Genomic DNA, 25,457 nt, shown 5'->3' on the forward strand with positions numbered 1-25,457 from the left:
TCTTTTTCTTGTGAGCAGTATGATTTCCTTTAGTATTGGTTTAGCTCAGTTGGTAACACACTTGCCTCCAGGACTCGTGCACACAATCTAGTCCTCAGTATAGTTCTGAGGAGCACTATATCAGAAGTGACGTCTTTCAGAGGAGATATAAAAGCGAGGCCCTGCCCGCTTAGGTGGATGTAAAAGATCCCACGGCACTGTTCAAGAACAACAACAGCAACTTGCAGTTATATAAAGCACCGTTGACATATTAAAAAAAAAAGTTTCAAGGCACTTTACAGAGGCATATTTAAACAAAAATGGGTGCCAAGCCAAAGAAGGAGATATTAGGAGGAGTGACCAAATGCTTGGTCAAAGAGGTGGGTTTTAAGGAGGGCCTTATTCAAAGAAGAACAGGTAGTTCTTTTGATATTCTGGCCAACATTATTTTTCAACCACCAAAAACAGATTAACTGGTCATTCATTTCCTTGCTGGTGGTAGGACATTGCACAAACTGGCTGCCAAAAATAATTCTTTGACCTGAAGCACTTTTGAGTTGTCCTACGGATTCGATAAGTGCTTTGTAAATGCAAGTTCCTTTTTTGTCATCTCTTGATCAGTAAATACAAACAACAAAATTATTAATGATATGAAGTACTAGCCTTTTCTCCCTCCAAATGTAGTTTAAAATGGTAAGCAGAGATTGTTTTTTCAGCTGAGTTCAGGATCTGCACCTCTTAACAGAATCTGACAGAGCATTCTGCACACTAGGTGGCAGCTTACTCCACAAACTAATAACTGTGATCAACATTTTTCCTGTTTATTGTTTCATCATTTCTTAATTTTAAAACCATGCACTCTGAAATTATGGTAAATCAGAACATTTCTAATAGATTAGCTCTGAATTAATCGGAAGATCTTAAGTCAACGATGTTTTTTATTCCTCATCTCACAAAATAGGATTCTGATTGGCAGCTGGATTGGCACATTGTTCGTTTTTTTTTAAACATGGAATTACATAGACACTATGACATGGAAATAGACCATTCGGCTCAAGCAATCTGTGTTGGTGTTTATCCTCCATATCCCTTTATTCCCAAAACCTTCAACCGTCCATTTTTAATTTTTGTAGTTCTAAAGTTGTAAATAGTGCAATATGGACTAATTTGAATGCCGTTAAAATGTATGAGATAAATTAGTTGCTATAATAAATAAAGTGGGTAAATCCACATTTTGTAATTTTATATTCAGAATCTTAATCGCAATTTTAATTTCAGCCGTGCCACGTGATATACACAGACTACAGACCTACACCTCTACAACACTATATTTTTCCAGCAGGAGGTGATGGATTGCACCTAGTAGTCGATGAAAATGTAAGTGATGCAGATGTTTGAAATACACTGCATATATTTGGTTTATGAAATGTTATTTCTATTATTTAAGTACCATACAGATTTAAATGCACCAAATTATATGGGAGGGTGATTTTTAACAGAAAAATGGTCGACGGGCAGTTGAAAATTGTGTAGGACGGGTGGCATCTAGCCGCCCAATTGACCCTCAAGTCTGCCCGATGTAAGTTACAGATGGGCCTGTAAATGGCCGAGCAGGCGCCTGCCTGTTTCTAGCGGGGGGGGGGGGGCGCGCTGTTTAAATATGCAAATAGGGGTCCCTTGCCTGTTGCGGGACCCTGATTGCAATTTTCAGCTACAAATGGGTGAAGTGTCCTTAAAGGGATCACAGGAGGCTGCTCAAAAAATAGGGGAAGAAATGTAAAAAATGTATTTTTGTGAGGCCAGTGTTCCTCTGCTGCTGGTCTAAGCAAGGTAACCCCACCCCCCCCACTTCCCAATTAAATGAGGCCCGAACCCGATAATAGGTTGGGCTTCCCGATGCTAGCTGTGGATAGGCGGCACATTGCTCTGCCAACCGCACGCCCATTTCAGGCAAAAGTCCAAACTTGCTTCCATGATGTCTTAGTTAATTGACTTGTGTCTGAACACACTTGAAATGTTATGTGACGAATTGCTAATTTTTTTAAACGTGAATCAATCTTGGAGTTTTTGTGATACTTCACAATTTGTCAATTTAATTGTTTGCACTCAGACCTATGGTAGGAACCGGCTGCCCTTGCTTCATGTAGTTACAAATCTGTATACTCTTTGAGGCAGGCCATTTCTGTTTGTTTTGGGATTTTCAAATTAAATCAATGAATATATTTAATCTTTTTGCAGTTATCCATGAAATATTACCAAAATGTGTTTTATAATGAATGTTCAGGACAGACGACTAGTCAGTAAATCAAATATCAGATGATTATGACATCTTACAAGAGGTTTAACGGTGATGACCAATTTATTGTAAAAGGCATTTACAGATTGTGGCAGTTTGGCTTTAACACTTATGTTTTAAACATTTTACAGGTGCTTGTAAATGAGGCATCTTGCTATGTAGCTTTTTAAAAAAACATTGTGTTCCCAAGTTTTCCTTTACAAGTGCATACCAGTTAAAAAGAGGTCATGTTTTCAATTCCAAGAAATGTTAAATATCACAGCCAAGCGTGATAACTACAAGATGGTTATTTTGAAAATTAGGAAACAAACTGTCAGCTGGAAATAACTGAAATCCTGTTACAATTAATAGCTTGGAATGTGCAAAGAAAATGTTACAGGGGTAACTGCCCTGGCTTGACCGAAGAGCACTATTGATTCAGTGACCATTTCTATGTATCAAAATTCCATTCTCCACAATTTGGTTCACTTGTTCTAACTGCGAATTTCATCGGATCAGCTAAAATGACTGGAGAACAACTGGCAGCTACCTTTGCAAGCAGCGTGTTGTACCCTGCAGGGATTACTACAGTTTCTACCTTGGTTAAATTTCATTTGGTCTGTGACACTTTTTCATCCAAGTCAGCAATTTTTCTTTTAAAAAGCAAATGGAACAAGAAATGTGACTTGTTAAAGAGTGACTGACATAGATAGAATAATAAACCTGATTTGCAATCTAATGCTGCAGAAGTTTGTTTGCATTTTAGAATACTGAAGAGCAAAAATAAATGAGACTACAGCACTGAAGCTTCATGCACTGGTTCTCCTGGCAGTGCAGCTATTGCCTGGCATTCTGCCCTTTTTATACAGATTTGTTCAAATGCCAATATAACTGTTAAATGTTGTCCCAGGTTTGCTGTGGCATGCATTACGCTAGAAAAAGTCTAATTGTGTATTCCCAGCAATAACCAGAGTTAAATTAATGAGGCAACTGTTTACATTAGAAATATATGTAGAGATTATATATATGAAAGATGCGCCTCCATCTGAAATCCCCCTCAACGATATTTTAAGAGGTGTTAACCCATTTAGAATAAATATATTTGCAAGGCCTTTGAAAGTGGAAGACCAGGCAGAGATGGATAGTTGTCAGAGAACTACTGAAATAAGCCAAACCCAGAAAACACTGACTGCTTAACTTCAATTTGCTCCTAAAGTAAAGTACAATTGGGGCTATTTCTAAAATAAGTTCAGAAGTTGCTGAAGATTCACAACAGGTCAGTCAGCATCTGTGAAGAGAAAAGACAGGTTCTTGTTTCAGGTGTTCACACTTCATCAGAACTGGAGCAGTTTAATTTTCATTGGCTGGGTTTAATCAGAAAACACGCAAATTTAAATGTGCAAAATTATTTTGAGCTTGGAAATTGGGAAATAATTTATGGTACGGATGTGGAAAAATGATGATATCTTCCCTCCAACTCCATAACCAGTCACAATGCTAATGAGTGTTTATTCTTTCTTCAGGAAAATGCATCTAACAGTCAGAATTTTTTTGATTTTTTTGTATATAAAAGGGAGATTTTAGAGAAGATAATTTCAACACAGCCATGCAGGTACTGAGAGATGCTGGTGATCTTGCAAAGGGTGATCCGAAGGGGCGAAAAGGAGGAACTAAAGGTACTGAGAAAGAAACTAAAGTGATTTGTTTATGGCCAGGTACATGATCATGCTGACTAAAAAAAATTTAAGAGTTATATCTTTGCTAAGGTATTATCTCTTAGTCGTTCACCTGTCAACTCCCTGCACCATTTCTGTTGGAAGCTGGAAATTGAGTCTCTACTTAAATCTCACTTTCTGGAAATTGTGATGCATATCTGAAGCGTGTCCTCTCTCCTTCCTTACCTTGTTTGGTTAGCAGTAATTATTAGTTAGTGTTGGGTGAGCCGAGGTTGCGAATGGACATTTCCATAAAATCATATCATTTTGCAGCACATAAGGAGATCATTTAGCTCATCACGCCTGCACTGTCCCTTCAAAAGAGCTCTCTACTTAATACCATTCTTTTTATTTCCCCCTATAATCTTTTACATTTTTCTTTTTCCAATATTTACCCACCTTTTTTAAAAGCTATTATGGATTCTGCCTCCACCACTGTTTGTAGTAGGGCATTCCTGTAACCATCAGAATAAAAAGAAATTCTAATCTCTCCTTTGGTCTTTTGCTGATGACCTCTAGTTTAAAAATTCCTTGACTAGTGGGAATAATTTTCCCCCCATTGACATTATCAAAACCCCATAAAATGTTCAACATATTTATCACATCTCCTCGCAAACTTAGTATGTTTCAATTAAAAGAGCCCCAGTTTCGCTTTCTCCTTAAACACAAGCCTCTTATCCTCATATCTTGGTGTATTTAGAATGTACGTATAATAATGTACTGGTATCATTCAGCAAATAGTATCCAGTAAAACCCAAATTTGGTTGGGGAACTTTTGAATGCTTGACCAGCGCATCTAACATAATCCAAGTTTATTGGTTTCAAAAATAATCTCAGCTGAATTTCAGTGAGAAGTAACTTACATTAACTATCTTTGTTTTCTACATAACCATAAGGACAGATAAAATATTGGTGAAAAAGATAGAATTGATTCTAAAAATACTCTTTCTTCTTTCCCTGACATTGCTGAAAAGTTCAAAAGTCTCCCAATTGAAGATCAAAATGTCATGGCTGTTTACAGAACTCTGGTATTCCTATGCCACTGATTACTTCTAACTCCTGTACTATTGATCTGCTAAACCCATAGTCAACAGAGATTTGTGTGTGTATTTGTTTTACATTTTTAAGGGGGCCTGTAATTACTGCTGAGAAAAACAAGATCAAAACTAATTGTCTAGGAAAATGGACGTTGCATGATTAGAATAATGTTTTATCTTGGCCAGGGCTTCAGCTCCATTCCACCATTTTTGAAATTGACTGTTCTACGTTGACAGGCGGCGTGTTCAAAGATGTCACCCACTTCTTGGCCACTGTAAAATGAGCCTACCTCGCAAGTCATTATACAGTCCCCACCACATACACCATCCTCAATTATCACGGACAGCCGCCTATGTCGCGCAAATGGCGATAACCATTTGACATCACCAGAGACGTCAGTTATAAAGGCGCCAGCTATTTGGTGCAGTTCAGTACTTACCGACTTTTTAAAAAAACAATTTTTTTTAAATGGCTGCATCAAATCAATATTTGCAACATAAACAGATGGATGTTAGAACACAGAGACATAAATAGATCCAAGACATTGTAACAGAGGTTGAACTGATCTCTCGTTAAACGTATCAGCTGATTGAAGCTGCCTGAAGTCTCCACTGCTTCCAGTAGATGTTAACAGTGCGAACAGCTGATTGAAGCTACCTAAAGTCTCCATCAACTGTACCGTCAACTGCGGGAGGCAGTTTGAAACTTCCCGAAGTCTCCACTTTCCATCAGCTGATACTTCTAACGTGAAATCAGTTCAACCTCTGCTACAATGGCTTGGTTCATTCAGATGGATTTATCAGCCACTGAATATAGAGGACAAATTGGATTAGCATGAATGTGCCCGCTAAATGTGGTGGGGACTGTACTCTTAAAAAAAAAAATAATTAGTTGCGTGAAGTGCTTTGAAATTTTTTAAGGATTTGACAGTGCTATACAATTGCAAGTTTTAAAAAAAACTTTGCATTGATAAGCTACTGATTTTTTTTAAATTTGATATCTGAATCTTCTAATTCTGATCTGATGTTAAACCCAACCATATGGTAGTAACTCTTTAGTAAATGTTTTGATAAAGTAAATGTAGTCTAGTGGTTTGTGAGGAACAAAATCCCTTACAACCTTAATTCCAGCTGCAGAGCACTTTGGTCAGATTGCTGTGTTTTCTTCACTGTTGCAGATGTTCTTCCTATGACCAAATTAAACTTGTGAATAAACATAGAGATATTAGCATACAACTGATGTTCATTACTTGATAGGAGCGCCTAATTGGGAACGTTTTACACAATGCAACCAAAACTCCTATGTTGGACACAGCATGAATCAGCTGAAAGATAAACTGAAGCTCAAATTTAACTCAGATTGATCGATGAATGGCCGTTCCTTCATCGTCGCTGAGTCAAAATCCTGGAACTCCCGACCCAACAGCACTGTGGGGGAACCTTCACCACACGGACTGCAGCGGTTCAAGAAGGCGGCTCACCACCACCTTCTCGAGGACAACTAGGGATGGGCAATAAATGCCGGCTTCGCCAGCGAAGCCCGCATCCAATGAATGAATTTTAAAAAAAGATACGATTTCCCCTTCATAAAACCATGTTGACTCTCCTTGATTGTATTATGAGTGAGGGTGCAGGCAGGCCGACACCACACCACATCGCACGCCAACTGGTGGTAAGTTGGTGCTTGAACCTGGGTGATGGACCTGAATGAGGTCAGAGTTTTGCTGGTTAGCACCTGACACAAAGATTGAAAGAAAGCCAGGCAGGCCTTGCATTTTTCTCTTTTTACTACTACTACTACTACTACAACATATATATATATATAAAATGTAATATATATTTATTTCCATTTTACAGAGACTACAGAAGACACAGGCCATTCGGCCCATCCGGGGAAAGGGGTTTCTCCGTGTGACGCCCTGAATCTGACACACAATGGCCAGCGGCCACTGTCCACAAAATGGCCGGGGTTGGGGGGGGGCGGTCAGGTGGCCCTCTGAACCAACATGGCCACCAGTAAGGTGGCCCTCTGAACCAAGATGGGCTCCAGTGAGCCCACGGTTACCGAGAGACACCTCACCTGAGGCCTCTTTGGCTGCGGCCTGCAGCCTCTCCTCCGGAGGAAAGTTTCTTTTCCTCCTACTCCTCGCTTTCTCCTCAGTTTTCTTTCCGCATCTTCGTGTTGCAGCATTTCCAGAAAAAAATCCTCTGAGGCCCCTTTCCTGTCTGTTAACCAATTTTCAATCCATGCCAGTATATTACCACCAATCCCATGTGCTTTAACTTTGCACACTAACTTCTTATGTGGGACTTTATCAAAGGCCTTCTGAAAATCCAAATAAACCACATCCACTGGTTCTCCCTTATCTATTCTACCAGTTACATCCTCAAAAAAAACTCCAGTAGGTTTGTCAAACATGATTTCCCTTTCATAAATCCATGTTAACTTTGTCTAATCCCGTTGATATTTTCTAAGTGTCCTGTTATCACATCCTTTATAATAGACTCTAGCATTTTCCCTACTACTGATGTTAAGCTAACTGGTATGTAGTTCCCTGTTTTCTCTCCCTCCTTTTTTAAATAGTGGGGTTACATTTGCCACCCTCCAATCTGCAGGAACTGTTCTATAATTTATAGAATTTTGGAAGATGACAGCTAATACTTCCACTGTTTCCATGACTACCTCTTTTAGTACTCTGGGATGCAGATTATCAAGCCCTGGGGATTTAAAGGCTTTCAGCCCCACTAATTTCTCCAGCACTTTTTTTATTAATATTAATTTCCTTTAATTCCTCCTTCGCACTAGTCCCTTGGTTCTCTAGCTTTTCTGGGAAGTTATTTGTGTCCTCTTCCGTGAAGACAGAACCAAAGTATTTGTTTAATTGCTCTGCCATTTCCTTGTTCTCCATTATAAATTCTCCCGTTTCCGACTAAGGGACCTACATTTGTCTTCACTAATCTTTTTCTTTTTACATACTTGTAGAAGCTTTTACAGTCCACTTTTATGTTCCTTGCAAGTTTACTCTCATACTCTATTTTTCCCCTCTTAATCAGTCTCGTGGTCCCTTCTTGCTGAATTCTAAACTGCTCCCAACCCTCAGGCTTGCTACTTTTTCTGACAACTTTATATGACTCCTCTTTGGATCTAATACTATCCTTAATTTCTTTAGTTAGCCATGGTTGGGCTGCTTTTGCTTTTGTATTTTTGCATCAGAAAGGAATGTATAATTGTTGCAATTCATGCATTCATTCCTTAAATGTTAGCCATTGCCTATCCACCGTCATGCCATTTAATGAACCTTCCCAATCTATCATAGCCAACTCACTCCTCAAACCTTTGTAGTTTCCTAATGAAGAATTCTATCATGTTATGGTCACTCTTCCCTAAAGGACCCCGCACAACAAGATTATTAATTAACCCCTTCTCATTGCACAATACCCAATCTAGGATAGCCTGTTCCCTGGTTGGCTCCTCAACATACAGGTCTAAAAAACCATCTTGTATACACTCCAGGAATTCATCCTCCACAGTATTATTGCTAATTTGGTTTGGCCAGTCTATATGTAGATTAAAGTCACCCATGATTACTGTAGTACCCTTGTTACATGCATCTCTAATTTCCTGTTTGCTGCAGTCCCCTACATTACCACTACTGTTTGGAGGCCTATTGACAACTCCCACCAGTGTTTTCTGCCCCTTGGTGCTTCTTAACTCCACCCAGACTGATTCTATATCTTGATTTCTGAGCCAATATCGTTTCTCACTATTGCTCTGATTTCATCTTCTACTAACAACGCCACCCAACCTCCTTTTTGTTTTTGCCTGTCCTTCCTTAATATCGAATACCCTTGGATATTCAGCTCCCAGCCTTGGTCACCCTGCAGCCATGTCTCTGTAATTGCAATTGTATCATATCCGTTTACATCTATTTGCGCTGTTAATTTGTCTACCTTATGAATGCTTCGTGCATTCAGATACAGTGCCTTTAGATTTGCCTTTTTAACAATTTTAGACATCATAACATTTTTTACTATGGCCCTATTTGTCTTATTACCATTTTTTCTTGCCCAGACCCTAATTGTTAGTGCACTCTTTTGTTTATACGTTCTGACCCTCCCTGACACAATCTGGTTATCCTTACCCCAATCACTTTCCTGCACTGCTTGTTTGTCTTTTCTCTTTAGCATTCTAGATTTCTCTCCACCAGGACCTTCCCTCTCTCCACCCCCCCCCCCCCCCCCCCAACCTCTTATTTATTTTAAAGCCCTATCTACCTCTACTAGATGGAGAAACTGGGAGAATGGAATAGAGTCCTTACAGGAAGGGGGGTGGGAGGAATTGTAATCAAGGCCACACCTAAATTACAGTGGAAGAAAATAATCATTCTCCATTAATAATGCGATTTCATTTTGTAGTATATGGAACAGCCTGTTCCCTTCTGTTTATGGTTTATACCTTGTTAGAAAATGTGGGATTGTGTGTTTTGCTCTGAAGTCATGAACTGTAATTGTAACATTATACTCTACTTGTGTTGCTTAGATGCGTATTTTGTTGTACATTTAAACAAGATGCCTGTTAGAAATTGGGGCTTATTTACTTTCAAATCGTTTCAAAATTTGTTTTATCCCCCAAAGGTGGGGCAGACTTATTTTAGTGCATCATAGTCTTATTTAATTACATTGTGCATGTAAGTTTTTGTAAAATGCTTTTATTCTGATTTGTAGGGCCATCAAACGTATTCAAGATTGTAAAGATGATCATGGAAAGGAATTTTCAGCCTGTTATCATCTTTAGCTTCAGCAAGAAAGACTGTGAAGCATATGCTCTGCAGATGTCCAAACTCGACTTCAATACAGGTACGAGTACTTGGCAAGGTTAAATATTTTAATTTCACAATAATGCTGATCAACGTTCAAAGAAATGCTGCAAGTGTCGATGGAGAAAATTTTCGACATTTTTCTAATTTAATGGCAGCTACTGGAAAGCTGTTAAATATAACATTTATTCCACAAGGTGACGGAACAACTCCTGAGCAATGTGTGTCCACACATAGGTCCTACTTAAAAGTATCTTTTTACTTGTGAATCTCCAATGGCCTTGTCATGGTTAGATAGAGGAAGTGGTATTTTATTTAGTTGTGGTTGTTGTAACCAGCTCAGAGGTTACAGTACTACCACTAAGGCAAGTAAGAATAGCAGGTGTTTTTGTAATATTGGTGTTAGAGTTTGTAGTGCGATCTTTGGAGGAAGTAAGAATAGCGAGTGTTAGAATCATGGCTTTACCCATTAATTTCAATGGACTTGGGGAATGACTCTGTTACCAACGCAAGAACTTCAATATTAAAAAGAGTACATCTGGTGTGCACAGTCATCACAGTGTTCCAGCCCTAAGCTCTGGAATCCCCTCACTAAACCTTTCTGCCTTTCTAACTCTCCTCCTCTATGATGCTCCTTAAAACCTACCTCTTTGACCAAGGTTTTGGTCACCTGACCTAATATCTCCCTTATGTGGCTTGGTGTCGAACTTTGTTTGATAATCGCTTCTGTGAAGCGCCTTAGAATGTTTTATTACGCGAAAGGCGCTATATAAATGCAAGTTGTCGTTGATGCAAAACGATCTTAATATGCTGGAAGCTTCCGATATGCAGTCTGAAATTGACACATTCCAATCTGCAAAGTTCCATGACCAAACAATAATTATATACTGATTGACCTGAGGATCTGTTTATTTAACAATAATTGGACTTTTGTAGCATTAAAGGGATACACCCACTGTTAGATATTCTAGGCTTGTATTAGATATTCTCAGACTTGGTATAGTGGACCCACGTCCACGATGATCAGGAGTATACTTTTACTGCCCAGTACCTAGTTGAATGTTAGTGCGACTCAGGAGCTGTAAAAATTAGACCGCCCATTGTGTGTACTTGATACTATAATCGTGCAAGCGTTGCCACATGCGTTTCTACTATAGAATTGTAGAATGGTTACATCACAGAAGGAGGCCATCGGGCCCTTGCCGGCTTGTTATAAGAGCAATCCAGTGAGTCACATTTCCTCCGCTCTTTCCCTGTAGCCATGCAAGTTTTTTCCCTTTGAGTATTTATCCAGTTCCTTTTTGGAAGCCACGATTCAATCTGCTTCCACCACCCTTTCAGACAGAGTATTCCAGATCATAACTACTCACTGCGTTTAAAAAAAACTTTTTCCTCATGTCGCCTTTGGTTCTTTTGCCAATCACCTTAAATCTGTGTCCTCTGATTCTCGACCCTTCCACCAATTAAAATAGTTTCTCTTTATTTAGTTTCCCTAAACCCCTCATGATTTTGAACACTTCTATCAAATCACCTCTTAACCTTCTCTGCTCTAAGGAGAACATCCACAGCTTTTTTTAAAATTCGTTCACGGGATGTGGGCGTCGCTGGCAAGGCCGGCATTTATTGCCCATCCCTAATTGCCCTTGAGAAGGTGGTGGTGAGCCGCCTTCTTGAACCGCTGCAGTCCGTGTGGTGACGGTTCTCCCACAGTGCTGTTAGGAAGGGAGTTCCAGGATTTTGACCCAGCGACAATGAAGGAACGGCGATATATTTCCAAGTCGGGATGGTGTGTGACTTGGAGGGGAACGTGCAGGTGGTGTTGTTCCCATGCGCCTACTGCCCTTGTCCTTCTAGGTGGTAGAGGTCGCGGGTTTGGGAGGTGCTGTCGAAGAAGCCTTGGCGAGTTGCTGCAGTGCATCCTGTGGATGGTGCACACTGCAGCCACAGTGCGCCGGTGGTGAAGGGAGTGAATGTTTAGGGTGGTGGATGGGGTGCCAATCAAGCGGGCTGCTTTATCTTGGATGGTGTCGAGCTTCTTGAGTGTTGTTGGAGCTGCACTCATCCAGGCAAGTGGAGAGTATTCCATCACACTCCTGACTTGTGCCTTGTAGATGGTGGAAAGGCTTTGGGGAGTCAGGAGGTGAGTCACTCGCCGCAGAATACCCAGCCTCTGACCTGCTCTCGTAGCCACAGTATTTATATGGCTGGTCCAGTTAAGTTTCTGGTCAATGGTGACCCCCAGGATGTTGATGGTGGGGGATTCGGCGATGGTAATGCCGTTGAATGTCAAGGGGAGGTGGTTAGACTCTCTCTTGTTGGAGATTGTCATTGCCTGGCACTTGTCTGGCGCGAATGTTACTTGCCACTTATCAGCCCAAGCCTGGATGTTGTCCAGGTCTTGCTGCATGCGGGCTCGGACTGCTTCATTATCTGAGGGGTTGCGAATGGAACTGAACACTGTGCAGTCATCAGCGAACATCCCCATTTCTGACCTTATGATAGAGGGAAGGTCATTGATGAAGCAGCTGAAGATGGTTGGGCCTAGGACACTGCCCTGAGGAACTCCTGCAGCAATGCCCTGGGGCTGAGATGCTTGGCCTCCAACAACCACTACCATCTTCCTTTGTGCTAGGTATGACTCCAGCCACTGGAGAGTTTTCCCCCTGATTCCCATTGACTTCAATTTTACTAGGGCTCCTTGGTGCCACACTCGGTCAAATGCTGCCTTGATGTCAGGGGCAGTCACTCTCACCTCATCTCTGGAATTCAGCTCTTTTGTCCATGTTTGGACCAAGGCTGTAATGAGGTCTGGAGCCGAGTGGTCCTGGCGGAACCCAAACTGAGCATCGGTGAGCAGGTTATTGGTGAGTAAGTGCCGCTGGATAGCACTGTCGACGACACCTTCCATCACTTTGCTGATGATTGAGAGTAGACTGATGGGGCGGTAATTGGCCGGATTGGATTTGTCCTGCTTTTTGTGGACAGGACATACCTGGGCAATTTTCCACATTGTCGGGTGGATGCCAGTGTTGTAGCTGTACTGGAACAGCTTGGCTAGAGGCGCAGCTAGTTCTGGAGCACAAGTCTTCAGCACTACAGCTGGGATGTTGTCGGGGCCCATAGCCTTTGCTGTATCCAGTGCACTCAGCCGTTTCTTGATATCACGTGGAGTGAATCGAATTGGCCGAAGACTGGCTTCCGTGATGGTGGGGATATCGGGAGGAGGCTGAGATGGATTATCCACTCAGCACTTCTGGCTGAAGATGGTTGCAAACGCTTCAGCCTTGTCTTTTGCACTCACGTGCTGGACTCCGCCATCATTGAGAATGGGGATGTTTGCAGAGCCTCCTCCTCCCGTTAGTTGTTTAATTGTCCACCACCATTCACGACTGGATGTGGCAGGACTGCAGAGTTTTGATCTGATCCGTTGGTTGTGGAATCGCTTAGCTCTGTCTATAGCATGTTGCTTCCGCTGTTTAGCATGCATGTAGTCCTGAGTTGTAGCTTCACCAGGTTGGCACCTCATTTTTAGGTACGCCTGGTGCTGCTCCTGGCATGCTCTTCTACACTCCTCATTGAACCAGGGTTGATCCCCTGGCTTGTTGGTAATGGTAGAGTGAGGAATATGCCGGGCCATGAGGTTACAGATTGTGCTGGAATACAATTCTGCTGCTGCTGATGGCCCACAGCGCCTCATGGATGCCCAGTTTTGAGCTGCTAGATCTGTTCTGAATCTATCCCATTTAGCACGGTGGTAGTGCCACACAACACGTTGGATGGTGTCCTTAGTGCGAAGATGGGATTTCATCTCCACGAGGACTGTGCGGTGGTCATTCCTACCAATACTGTCATGGACAGATGCATTTGCGACAGGTAGATTGGTGAGGACGAGGTCAAGTAAGTTTTTCCCTCGTGTTGGTTCGCTCACCACCTGCCGCAGGCCCAGTCTAGCAGCTATGTCCTTCAGGACTCGGCCAGCTCGGTCAGTAGTGGTGCTACCGAGCCACTCTTGGCTTCTCCATTCTACCCATGTAACTGAAGTCCCTCATCCCTGGAATCATTCTGGTAAATCTCTTCTGCACCCTCTCTAAGGCCTTCACATCCTTCCTAAAGTGCAGTGCCCAGCATTGGACACAATACTCCAACTATGGCCGAACCAGTGTTTTATAAAGGTTCAACATAACTTCCTTGCTTTTGTACTCTATACCTCTGTGTATAAAGCCCAAGATCCCGTATGCTTTTTTAACCACTTTCTGCCATCTGCCATGTGTCCGCCCACTTCACCAGGCTGTCTGTCTATTACTATCCTCCTCAGTGTTTACTCCACTTCCAAGTTTTGTGTCATCTGTAAATGTTACAGGACATGTGACACTTACAGGAAAACTTTAAATATATTACTATCACCCCACCCTCACTCCCAGCATTGTTCATTGTAATTTGGATAATATGCTGTTTTATAATGACAGAAGTGTTTCACCATGGAGTACACAGTGTATTATTCTGCTAATGGTGGCTGTCACATTTTAAAATGTTTACCTATTTGGCCGGGAAGGCATTCTAGTTAGTCAGGATGGTGATTACGACCTTCAGCTGGGGTACCAGACAACATAGCCATCAGAATAGTATAGTCTTACTGCAACACTTTTGTTTGAGACATGTGGGGTGGGGGTGTAGCATATTCCAGAGATTGCACCTATAATGTTGGATTGGTTTCCATTCAGAAGCACCAACAGGGGTCTTAACAAATTGGGCAATACAGTTGCCAAGGCTTCCCTAACCTGAAGGGGCAGTGACAGAAAGTTTTTCTTCCAATGCGGTTGCTTTGATTGGCAGCTCCGCAAGCCAATCTTTAATACAGACCTGGAGGAGGGTCAGAGGTCAAGCTTTTGGCATACCTTGGTCACTGAAGACAGACTCTGCAGCAGGTTTGAGTCTGAAAATATCAGAGAAGCAGAAGTGTCTCATTTCCTAAAGTTAGTGCCAATAATTTCAGAGATGCTGACGTGTAAAGTGAGGAAGGCCTAAGGGAAAACAACATTCTGTCCATTCATTTACTAGGTGTAAAATAAACCAGTTTGTGGCTTTACAGTTGGCCTTGTCTTACTAGAGAGCTTTTCAGTCAACCTCCCAAAATATAGGAGGAAGGTTTTCAGTGGTGTTCCCCGGGGGTTGGTACTAGGACCACTGCTTTTTTATTGTATATTAATGACTTGGACTTGGGTGTAAAGAGCACAATTTCAAAATTTGCAGATGACACAAAACTTGACAAGTCAATTACTACAACAGTGAGGAGGCTTGTAATAGACTTCCAGAGGGCATAGACAGGCTGGTGGAATGGGTGGACACATGGCAGATGCAATTTAACGCAGAGCAGTGCGAAATGATACATTTTGGCAGGAAGAATGAGGAGAGGCAATATAAACTAAATGGTACAATTCTAAAGGGGGTGCAGGAACAGAGACCTGGAGATATATGTGCACAAATCTTTGAAGGTGGCAGGACAGGTTGAGAAAGCGGTTAAAAAAGCATACGGGATCTTGGGCTTTATAAATAGAGGCATAGAGTACAAAAGCAAGGAAATTATGTTGAACCTTTATAATGTGGAGATGCCGGTGATGGACTGGGGTTGACAATTGTAAACAATTTTACAACACCAAGTTATAGTCCAGCAATTTTATTTTAAATTCACAAGCTTTCGGAGGCTTCCTCCTTCGTCAGGTGAACGATGTGAAAATGAAATCCTCGAAATGAAATTGCATTTATAATTCACAGAACAATGCTTGGTGATTACAGACAGTTTTTTCAACTGCCCGTTGCCAAGGCAATCAGTGTGCAGACAGACAGGTGTTACCTGCCAGGTCTCAGAATATACAAATCACCAAAAAAAAACAACAAACAAAAAAAAAACAGAGATAGAGAGGTAGAAACATAGAAAAGACAGCAACTGACCCGTTATATTAAAAACAGATAACATTTGTTCGCTGGTGGGGTAACGTGTAGCGTGACATGAACCCAAGATCCCGGTTGAGGCCATCCTCATGGGTGCGGAACTTGGCTATCAATTTCTGCTCGACGATTTTGCGTTGTCGTGTGTCTCCAAGGCGGCCTGTCTGCACACTGATTGCCTTGGCAACGGGCAGTTGAAAAAACTGTCTGTAATCACCAAGCATTGTTCTGTGAATTATAAATGCGATTTCATTTCGAGGATTTCATTTTCACATCGTTCACCTGACGAAGGAGGAAGCCTCCGAAAGCTTGTGAATTTAAAATAAAATTGCTGGACTATAACTTGGTGTTGTAGAACCTTTATAAAACACTGGTTCGGCCACAACTGGAGTATTGTGTCCAATTCTGGGCACCGCACTTTAAGAAGGATGTGAAGGCCTTAGAGAGGGTGCAGAAGGATTTATCAGAATGGTTCCAGGGATGAGGGACATCAGTTACATGGATAGACTGGAGAAGCTATGGTTATTCTCCTTCGAGCAGAGAAGGTTGAGAGGAGATTTGATAGACATGTTCAAAATCATGAAGGGTTTAGATAAGTAAATAAAAAGAAACTGTTCCCATTGGAGTGTGATGGAATCCTCTCCATTTGCCTGGATGAGTGCAGCTCCAACAACACCCAAGAAGCTCGACACCATCCAGAACAAAGCAGCCCGCTTGACTGGCACCCCATCCACCACCCTAAACATTCACTCCCTTCACCACCGGTGCAACGTGTGTACCATCTACAGAATGCACTGCAGCAACTTGCCAAGGCTTCTTTGACAGCACCTCCCAAACCCGCGACCTCTACCACCTAGAAGGATAAGGGCAGCAGGCACATGGGAACAATACCACTTGCATGTTCCCCTCCAAGTCACACACTTGGAAATCCCAACTTGGAATTATATCGCCGTTCCTTCATCGTTGCTGGGTCAAAATCCTGGAACTCCCTACCCAACAGCACTGTGGGAGAACCATCACCACATGGACTGCAGCGGTTCAAGAAGGCGGCTCACCACCACCTTCTCAAGGGCAATTAGGGATGGACAATAAATGCTGGCCTTGCCAGCAACGCCCACATCCCATGAACGAATAAAAAAAAACCTCGAGTAAGACAGGATATGGTATATGTTCTGCTGCCCCAAACTGACCTGTCAGATAGTGTAATTTGCATCAACAGATTACCATTTCATCATTTTACCCTGCTACAGAAAAGTCAGATGAAATGCGGCTTCCATTTTATGAATGTGTGCAGGACGTCGCTGTGTTGATATAATTATATTCACATGTTAAATAATTCAGTCAACTGTGCAGTGGAAACTAAACAAACCTGTTGTCGAACAAAGCATGGTAAAGAGGGAAGTGTTGTTGTTACTAGCTCCTAAGGATATTCCAACATCCTGTTGGCGCATTAGCGCAATTAATTGCAATTTGACCAGAAACTAAATTGGACCAGCCACGTGGCCTTGGCTACTAGAACAGGTCAGAGGCTGGGCATTCTGCGGCAAGTGGCTCACCTCCTGACTCCCCAAAGCCTCTCTGACACCTATATGGCACAAGTCAGGGGTATGATGGAATACTTTCCACTTGCCTGGATGGATGCAGCTGCAACAACACTCAAGAAGCTCGACACTATACTGGACAAAGCAGTCCATTTGATCGGCACCTCATCCACTGGTTTAAATACCCACTCCCTCCTTCATCGATGTACTGTGGTTGCAGTATGTACTATGTTACAGGATGCACTGCAGCAACTTGCCATGGCTTTGGTAGCACCTTCCAAACCCGCGACCTCCACCACCTAGAAGGACAAGGGCAGCAGGTGCATGGGAACACCATCGTCCAAGTTCCGCTCCAAGTCACACCATCCTGACTTGGACATATATCGCTTTTTTTTTATTGCCGCTGGGTCAAAATCCTAGAACTCGCTACCTAATATCATTTTGAGAATACCCCTCACCACATGCAGTGGTTCAAGAAGGCCCACCAGCACCTTCTTGAGGGCAACTAGGGATGGGCAATAAATGCTGGCCTTTCCAGCAATGCCCACATCCCAAAGAATGAATATTTTAAAAAAAATAATTTCCTCAAATTTGTTATCCTCCTTCAGTAGATGCTGAGTGTCAGTGCAAGAACTAGTGTTTGTTCACTTCAATTGCGTAAGAAATTTTAAAAACAGGAAAAGGTCATTGTGACCAACTAGTCCATTTTTTAAATATGGATCAGCCCCACTTACTTGACATCTCATCAGAGTCCCCAATCCTTTTCTCTCCAGAAATGCATGTAATTGATACTTAAACTTATTCATACTTTCTACTTCAATGGCCTTCCCTGTTAATTTAGTCCAAAACTCTGTTGCCCTTTGAGTGAAAAGATTCTCTCCTTCTTACTCTTAATTTCTTAATTTTTAACTTGTACTGCCTTGTATTTCAATTTTGGCCAACTCAAAGCCTCCCCTTTTCCTGAGAAAAGTCAGCCAACTTCCTGAAGCTTTCTTCATAACTTAAATTCCCAACATCATAATTGCTCATTGTTTCACTGTCTCAGGGTAGTAACCACCTTCCGATGATTACGTGTCTAGAATTGCACACCATTGGGGTTTGAATGATGCTTTATACAACAATAATACAACCTCTTTTGATTTATGTTTTGTCCCTTTGTTTATGCAACCGTATTTTTTTTAAACTGCAGTGAAACATAGTATTGATGGTTTTATAAATTTCTACACTTCACTTAGAAAAAAGGGTACTGCTAACTACTTTAGCAGTATGATCTCTTTCTACCCTCCTTCCCCCAAATAAAGTTGCTCTTTAGTTCCATGAACTTGGCTGCCGTTAGTACGATAAATATTGCATTGCTTCCTCAATATATTTTAAACTGTAGTTATTTAAAATTAGAAAACTGTTGAACATTGCTAAAAATTTGTTTTTGGATTGTCTATACTAAAGTAATTGTGGCAACAAAATATATGACTGTTGAAGAGCAATCCAATTTTAGGGAATGCATATGGGGTGGGGAGAAGTATATCTCAAGATGGTAAGGCTTGTGGCATATGTTGTAGATCAGACACCTGTAAAAGTATACACGGTTATGAAAATTTTTAGTTTTATTTGCTCTTGGGATGTGAGCAACGCTGGCGAGGCAGTATTTATTGCCTGTAGGGCATTGAGTCGATCTGTGGGATTGGAATTATGTGGAGTCACCAGGCAGGTTCTCTTCCCGGAATCAGGGTTTTTATTACAGCGCTCAATTTTCCGGTGCCACCCTATAAATTATCAGATTTATTGAATTCATCTTAACAGCTTGCTATAATGGGATTTGAAGTCACTGACCTAGGTTGCTAATTCAGTGCCATAACTACTACACTGTTGTGCCCATTCATAATTTGAGATTTAATAACTGTAAATATGACATCCCTTTTCCAATACCTGTACATTTTGAAAAGAAGTATTCTGTTTAGTAAATGTGCTAAGCTGGTCCACTTGGTGGGGAAAAAAAACTGGGCACCTGGCAAGGAGTTGCTTTATTGGTTGTGGGAGAGGAGATGATAATGTGATGGGATGTTAGTGATGGGGAACCCTGAAAACGTTTGGCTGCATATTCTTTGGATCATTACATGTGGTATGTATCTAGATTGTAGACTTTTATACTCGAGTATTTTAGCTTTCTTAGACAGATGAGTGAACTTAACTATATTTAGCAAATAAAGTCTTTAACTTATGTGGTTTTAAACATATTTACATGGACTGTAAATTTAATTTTCTTATGCCTGTATCTGTTAATGGATTTTCAATCATTTACTATTGCAATCATTTAATATGACTTGGAAGAGTCATAAATTTTGCAGTTGTCAGTATTTTAATTGTGTGGTTAGTGTGTAATAACGCTAGCTTAGTTATATTGCGTGCATAAATACCTGCTAGCCTAAACTCCCTTTGCTCCTTTAGACCTTTCTATGTAAGGATACTGCCAAGTCAGACTGTGTGCAGCTTATTTTTAATTCAATGCATATGCAGTTTGTTTTTTGCCAGTGGTAATGATCTAACATTATATTTTCTTCCTCTTAACAGTTCTGTTGACACAAGCTAAATAAATTATCTAAGTGCCAAGTAATTTAAAAAACTTGTATTTCACGATTAATTTCCTGAATCTAGCAGAATCCATCTGGTGCCCTTAGTGCTGCTGGGAGTTAGGTCATCTATTGAAATCTTTATTGTAGTAAGTTAGAGAGATGGCTGGAACTTGAAACTGTATGGCGTGTTGGAGAAATATAGCCATTGTGAAACCATCTGTTGGCTTAGGCATGTTATGAATCATCTTTGCTTCATTGGAGTCCTTGAGCCATTGTGATTGTGGTGTTTTCAGGGGGAGGGGGAAAGTTGTATCAGCAGCTTGATCTGAGTTGCAGCCGAAAATATTGTTCCTACATTGCCCTGTGACTTTCTTTTTCTATGGACTGAAAGTTTCTATATTCAAGCAATCTGGTGTCCTACTGTGAGGAAATGCAAATATGAAGAAAAGACTTGAAAATGGAGGCTTTTTTTTTGTTAGAACAGTGCAGATTACGGGGCACTGACAGAAATGTTCAAAATTATGAAAGGCTGGCACAGGGTAGATAGAAGTAGACTGTTTCTAGTAGTTATGGGGTCAAGAATGAGAAGCCAAAGATACAAGAGTAACTAAGATTTAGAACTGAGGGTAGGAGAAACTTTTTTTTACACTGAGAATTGAGAGTCTGTGGAATTCACTTCCAGGGTTAGTAGTTAAGGCAGCAAATATGTCAACATTGAAAATTGGATAGGTAGATGAGGGGATGTCGGAACAGGATGGGTAAATGTGATTAGGATTATTTGCTTGCGTAGTGGATAAACACCGACATTGACTGGTGGGCGAAATGGCCCGTTTCCATGTTATAGCTTCTATGTAGAGTGCATTCATAACTGAGCAGAGATGAGGTATGATCTTGGTGGGGGGAATAGACCAGAAAGTTTGTCTAGTTATAGATGAACAGGTTATGTCTTGACCGGGAAATAGTAAGTGTTGATGAGAGAGGAGTAAAAGTAGAGAGTTAAGTTTTTAAAAAAAACATTTAAAATACTCTGCACTCATCAAAGTGTTGAAAAGAAACATAAAACTGACTTTTATGTTCCACAGAATTGAATGTATCATAACTATTTTTACAACATTCCTATTATTGAAAGCTGCACAATCTATATAGAAGTATTTCAATGACTTCCCCCAATGGCTCGGCAAGTTTAACCAGTAGCTGAGTCACATCAGGAAGAACCTGGGTATGACCCCTGGTCTGTCTTGACTTAGCTGGTCTCAGCCAGGGTGGCAGCACAGCATTACAATTAGCCTCAGCACCTCCAGGTTAGGGAGGGAAAACCCTAGTGCTGTTCCTGCTCCTGGTGGCTATATATTGATCGCTGCTGGAAATGCACATAAGTATACATCAGGTGGCATCATTAGGCTCAGCTGTGATATCCCACCATGGATAAATTGCTTTCTGATACTAATTTTCAAGACTTACACATGAAGAATGGCCACTTAGGCGAGGTATCAGAGGTCTTCTGGCACCGATTTGTTGTTTTCAGAAGTGAAATGAAAAGTGGCAGGGAAACTTGCTGAGAAATACAATTCAGTACAAGTGTGGTTACTTTCTTTGTTAAAATGGCTGAAAACACCTGCTGATACACACAAAATTGCATGTCAAAGTTAATTCAAAAATTGTACATCTGCGCAAAATTAGAAGTATGAAGTCTCAACAGTATAAGTAAAATAAAGGGTTGAAGAGAACATTGAGCATAACTTAAAAATTCCCAAAGCGAAATAAATCACTATAATTTATAGAGATGCTTTGACCCTGAAATTTTTAAAAATATAAGTTACTGTTTACTGAAAAGTGAATGCACATTGTTCTAAGAGACTTTGGAGAGTGAGGGGGTAAAATTAATAAAGATTCTAGCTCCTAATTGATATCCATTGATCTCTCCAGAAAGTGCAGATCTATGGAATTTTAGTGAGGACAGATAGCGACTTGGCTGTGATGGCACTACTTGCCGAATAGCCTACTTTATTGAGCTCACCATGAATAACCAATTGGACAACCTCTGGTGCGTGTGGAACCATATTTCATTGTTAGTTTGCACCATAGGAAAGGAGAGGTGAATTAGAGATGAAAAAGTGAATGGATACTTGGGGTGATTTCAAGGCAATGATTTTGACTAGTTCTTATAGTGCTGCTGGAAACAGTTTCTCCTTATTTACTCTTATCAAAACCCATCATAATTTTGAACACCTCTATTAAATCTCCCCATGACCTTCTCTGCGCTAAGGAGAACAGTCCCACCTTCTCTAGCCTCTCCACATAACTGAAGTCCCTCGCTCCTGCTACCAGTCTAGTAAATCTCCTCTGCACCCTCTCCAAGGCCTTGAATAGCTTTACATGGGCTTGCACTATTTTAATTGCATAATTACCATAGTGGTTGTTAGGTTAAAATGGGCACACTGAATTGCACGAGATATCAATGCCACATCAGAATTTTTTATAGGAGAATTTTTCTGAGCTTTTGCTTATTACTTTGCATAGATTTTGGAAGGTTCACTTATTTTAACTAAAATCAGTTCTATCTGTATAACATGTAAACATTGAAAGCAAAGGAAAATGTCAATTTTTCATTTTGTTTAACGTTGTTCATTTTCACATTCTATGCTTCGTCTTTTTAAGTGGCTGCTTCCAATAGTTTTTTTAATAATAACCAACAAATAATAACACCCTGACAGTTTCTCAATGCCAGTTCTCTCAGGTAGTCACTAATGTACCTTGGAATTAAGTGTACAATTAAAATTACCTTCAAAATCATTATGTAATTACTGTAGTCTGTTAATGATGTAAATTCATTCACAAAAAGAACCCTGTAGAGTCACTGTTGGGCCATATATGTTAATGAATTGAATTTTCTCGTTTGCCAAATGCCTGGATAATATCTCCTCTGTGGGTCATTATGTTGACTTTGGACTTAAAAATTAAGAGAGCAATGAAGCAGGCCATGTTTCTTGGAAGAGCATGATGAGGAACAAACATCACCCACTCAATTACTGCATAATTGATTATGTTCAGCATTCATAAGGTGTGTTTCACGTATTGGAGTTACCAGGCATCCCTTCTTTCTAAACTGATAACATTTATCTTTTTAATGGGATAATTTGCTTCTTTTGCTCTTGGCATGTGATGAATGAAATTATTTGTCCAGGCGGGACTGAGTTATATAGTATATCTTTGTTTCTTGGTTTCTTTTGGTACAGAATAGGAATGGCATTGTGTCAACACATACATTGCTTGCATTACTCTATATTCTGCTCAGAGATGTAGCGATTATAAAATCTCATGGAGAAAGGATGGTGGAAAATTTTCTCTGTGCACTATGTATACCAAAATTGTAAACCACTTCTTTATCATTGAGGTTATGATTTGGTTAAATGTTGCACACAGAGGAAATTTGTGGTCAAACATTCACATTATGGTGTTACTTATAATTGTGACATATCAGTTTCCTGCAGTGAGCATTTTTATCCCCAAGTTTATGAAAGCTATTGTTACTTAACTTGCGCTAAAAGTTTTTGGGGGGTGGAGAGGGTTTAAAAGGCTCAAGTAACAGAATTGGATTTTTTTTGTTCAGATATAATCTAAACTCTCATAATCCCAATCCCTTTTCAGTCTTGCCCATTATGTTACAATGCAAAAATCAGAAATTTCTGTTACATAGTAAAGTATAATCGTCCAGGTAATGGCACATTGGTGTGGAGGTCCTGGGTAGTAGTTAAACTGCAGATAATACCACCAGACCACCAAAAACTAAATGAGCTTAGGATGGCAACCGACTTTTATATTATACTTTTAATTCATGCATTAGTACATTTATATCCCTATTATTGTGTGCAGTCATGTATAACTCAATGCTTGTTACAATACTAACACTGATTGAGGCTAATGGGCCAAGCTTATGTACCTAATAATAAGAAAAGGACATTCTTTGAAGCACCTACTTTTTGTCTATTGTGACAAGTACAGGAATTTTGCTTTGTCTGGTTTGTATATATGCTTGAAAGCTCTGGTAACCCAGTTAAAATGGATTCCACTTGCTATCTAAAATGCCTGCTGAGATGTTTTGACTGCCTCACAGCTGTTTAATTTAGATGTGGAGATGCCGGTGATGGACTGGGGTTGACAATTGTAAACAATTTTACAACACCAAGTTATAGTCCAATGATTTTATTTGAAATCTACAAGCTTTCCTTCTACAAGTTTAATTTAGGTGTACATTATATTGTGCATTTTAGATTGTGAACTGGGTAAGGGTTTGTCAGCAGGCATTGTAACCCTTTGCAGGTGCCTAAATGTTGACAGCTAAGATTCGAAAGGGTATGTATGTACCTCCTCATTAGTATTCCATGGGATCATCATTTTGTAGACTAATTTTAGTGAAATAATAAAAGAACAAACTTGCATTTATATAGCACTTTTCACAACTGTAGGACGTCCCAAAGTGCTTTACAGCCAATTAAGTACTCTTTTGAAGTGTAGTCACTTTTGTGATGTAGAGAAACGTGCAGCCAATTTGAGCACAGCAAGGTCCCACAAACAGCAATGACATAATGACCAGATAATCTTTTTATAGTGATGTTGGTTGAGGGATAGATATTGGCCAGGACACTGGGGAAAACTCACCTGCTCTTCATCGAATAGTGCCAAGGAATCTTTTGCGGCCACCTGAGAGATGGCACCTCCAATAGTGTAACACTCTCTCAGCACTGCACTGAATGGTCAGCCTGGATTATGTGCTCGCCTCTGGAGTGGGACTTGAACCCACAATATTCTTACTCAGAAGCAAGTGTGCTACCATTGAGCCTCTGCTGCCACTCTGTGCTGTTGCACGTCAAAATAATATTGTTGCTTTGATCTTCAAGGTAATTAAGGGATATGTACTTCAGTTGAAGATCAATGTATGAGTAAGTGGAAGGTGTACAAAGCCCCTCCCACTCGAAAGAAGAGTGAGTTAAGGCCATCCACTGTCACACATGCAGTGATGTATTGGATGTCATTGTAAGTCTGAGACTCTGACCCAGGCATCTCTCAAAGAGTTGGCAGCACTTATTTTTGCAGACATACTTGGGAATCTAGTGTCCGCCATTTGCTAAGTTGAATAATAGGCTAAGTAGTGGCATTAACTAATGGTGATGGGTGCTCCCAAATGTGGCATTATGGCTAGTCCAGGTCAAGAGGGGAACATGTAGGCACTTATTGAAAGATATAAGTAGCATCTGTCTGAATTGTTAACTTCATAATGATGTTTGAGGGTTCGGATGGAACTTTAGCTTTATTTCTTTGATACCTTGGTGAGAAGGGCACGTCGGTCTATCTTCAGCAGTGGTGACGGCCAAATGCAGGTTAAGCCTGTGGTGTATAATGTACATGCAAGCAGTCCTCCTTCCTGATGCAAAGCTCCTCAGCAAGAAATGGAAGAGTTTTTTGGCCCATATGTAAGGTCCAGGACCAAGCTGTAAACTGAACTTGTGACAAAAAAGAAAAACAATTGCAGGCAGAAAGGGCCTCAGTTGACATCAATCTGTCACTCATTATCCTGGA

The 25,457-nt window shown here is 40.7% G+C and overlaps 1 protein-coding gene across 2 annotated transcripts in view; it reads left to right on the forward strand.

Moving 5' to 3' along the window:
- mtrex (Mtr4 exosome RNA helicase) overlaps positions 1-25,457 on the forward strand; it is a 203,363-nt gene that overhangs the window by 25,407 nt on the left and 152,499 nt on the right. For both annotated transcript variants that reach the window (XM_067985926.1, XM_067985936.1), the window contains exons 9-11: positions 1,258-1,356; positions 3,828-3,930; positions 9,732-9,863. In XM_067985926.1, coding sequence (XP_067842027.1) covers positions 1,258-1,356; positions 3,828-3,930; positions 9,732-9,863 — 334 coding nt within the window. The remainder of the gene's footprint in view (positions 1-1,257; positions 1,357-3,827; positions 3,931-9,731; positions 9,864-25,457) is intronic.

The sequence above is a fragment of the Heptranchias perlo genome, chromosome 1 (assembly GCF_035084215.1).
Source record: "Heptranchias perlo isolate sHepPer1 chromosome 1, sHepPer1.hap1, whole genome shotgun sequence".
In the NCBI taxonomy this organism is placed as follows: Eukaryota; Metazoa; Chordata; class Chondrichthyes; order Hexanchiformes; family Hexanchidae; genus Heptranchias; species Heptranchias perlo.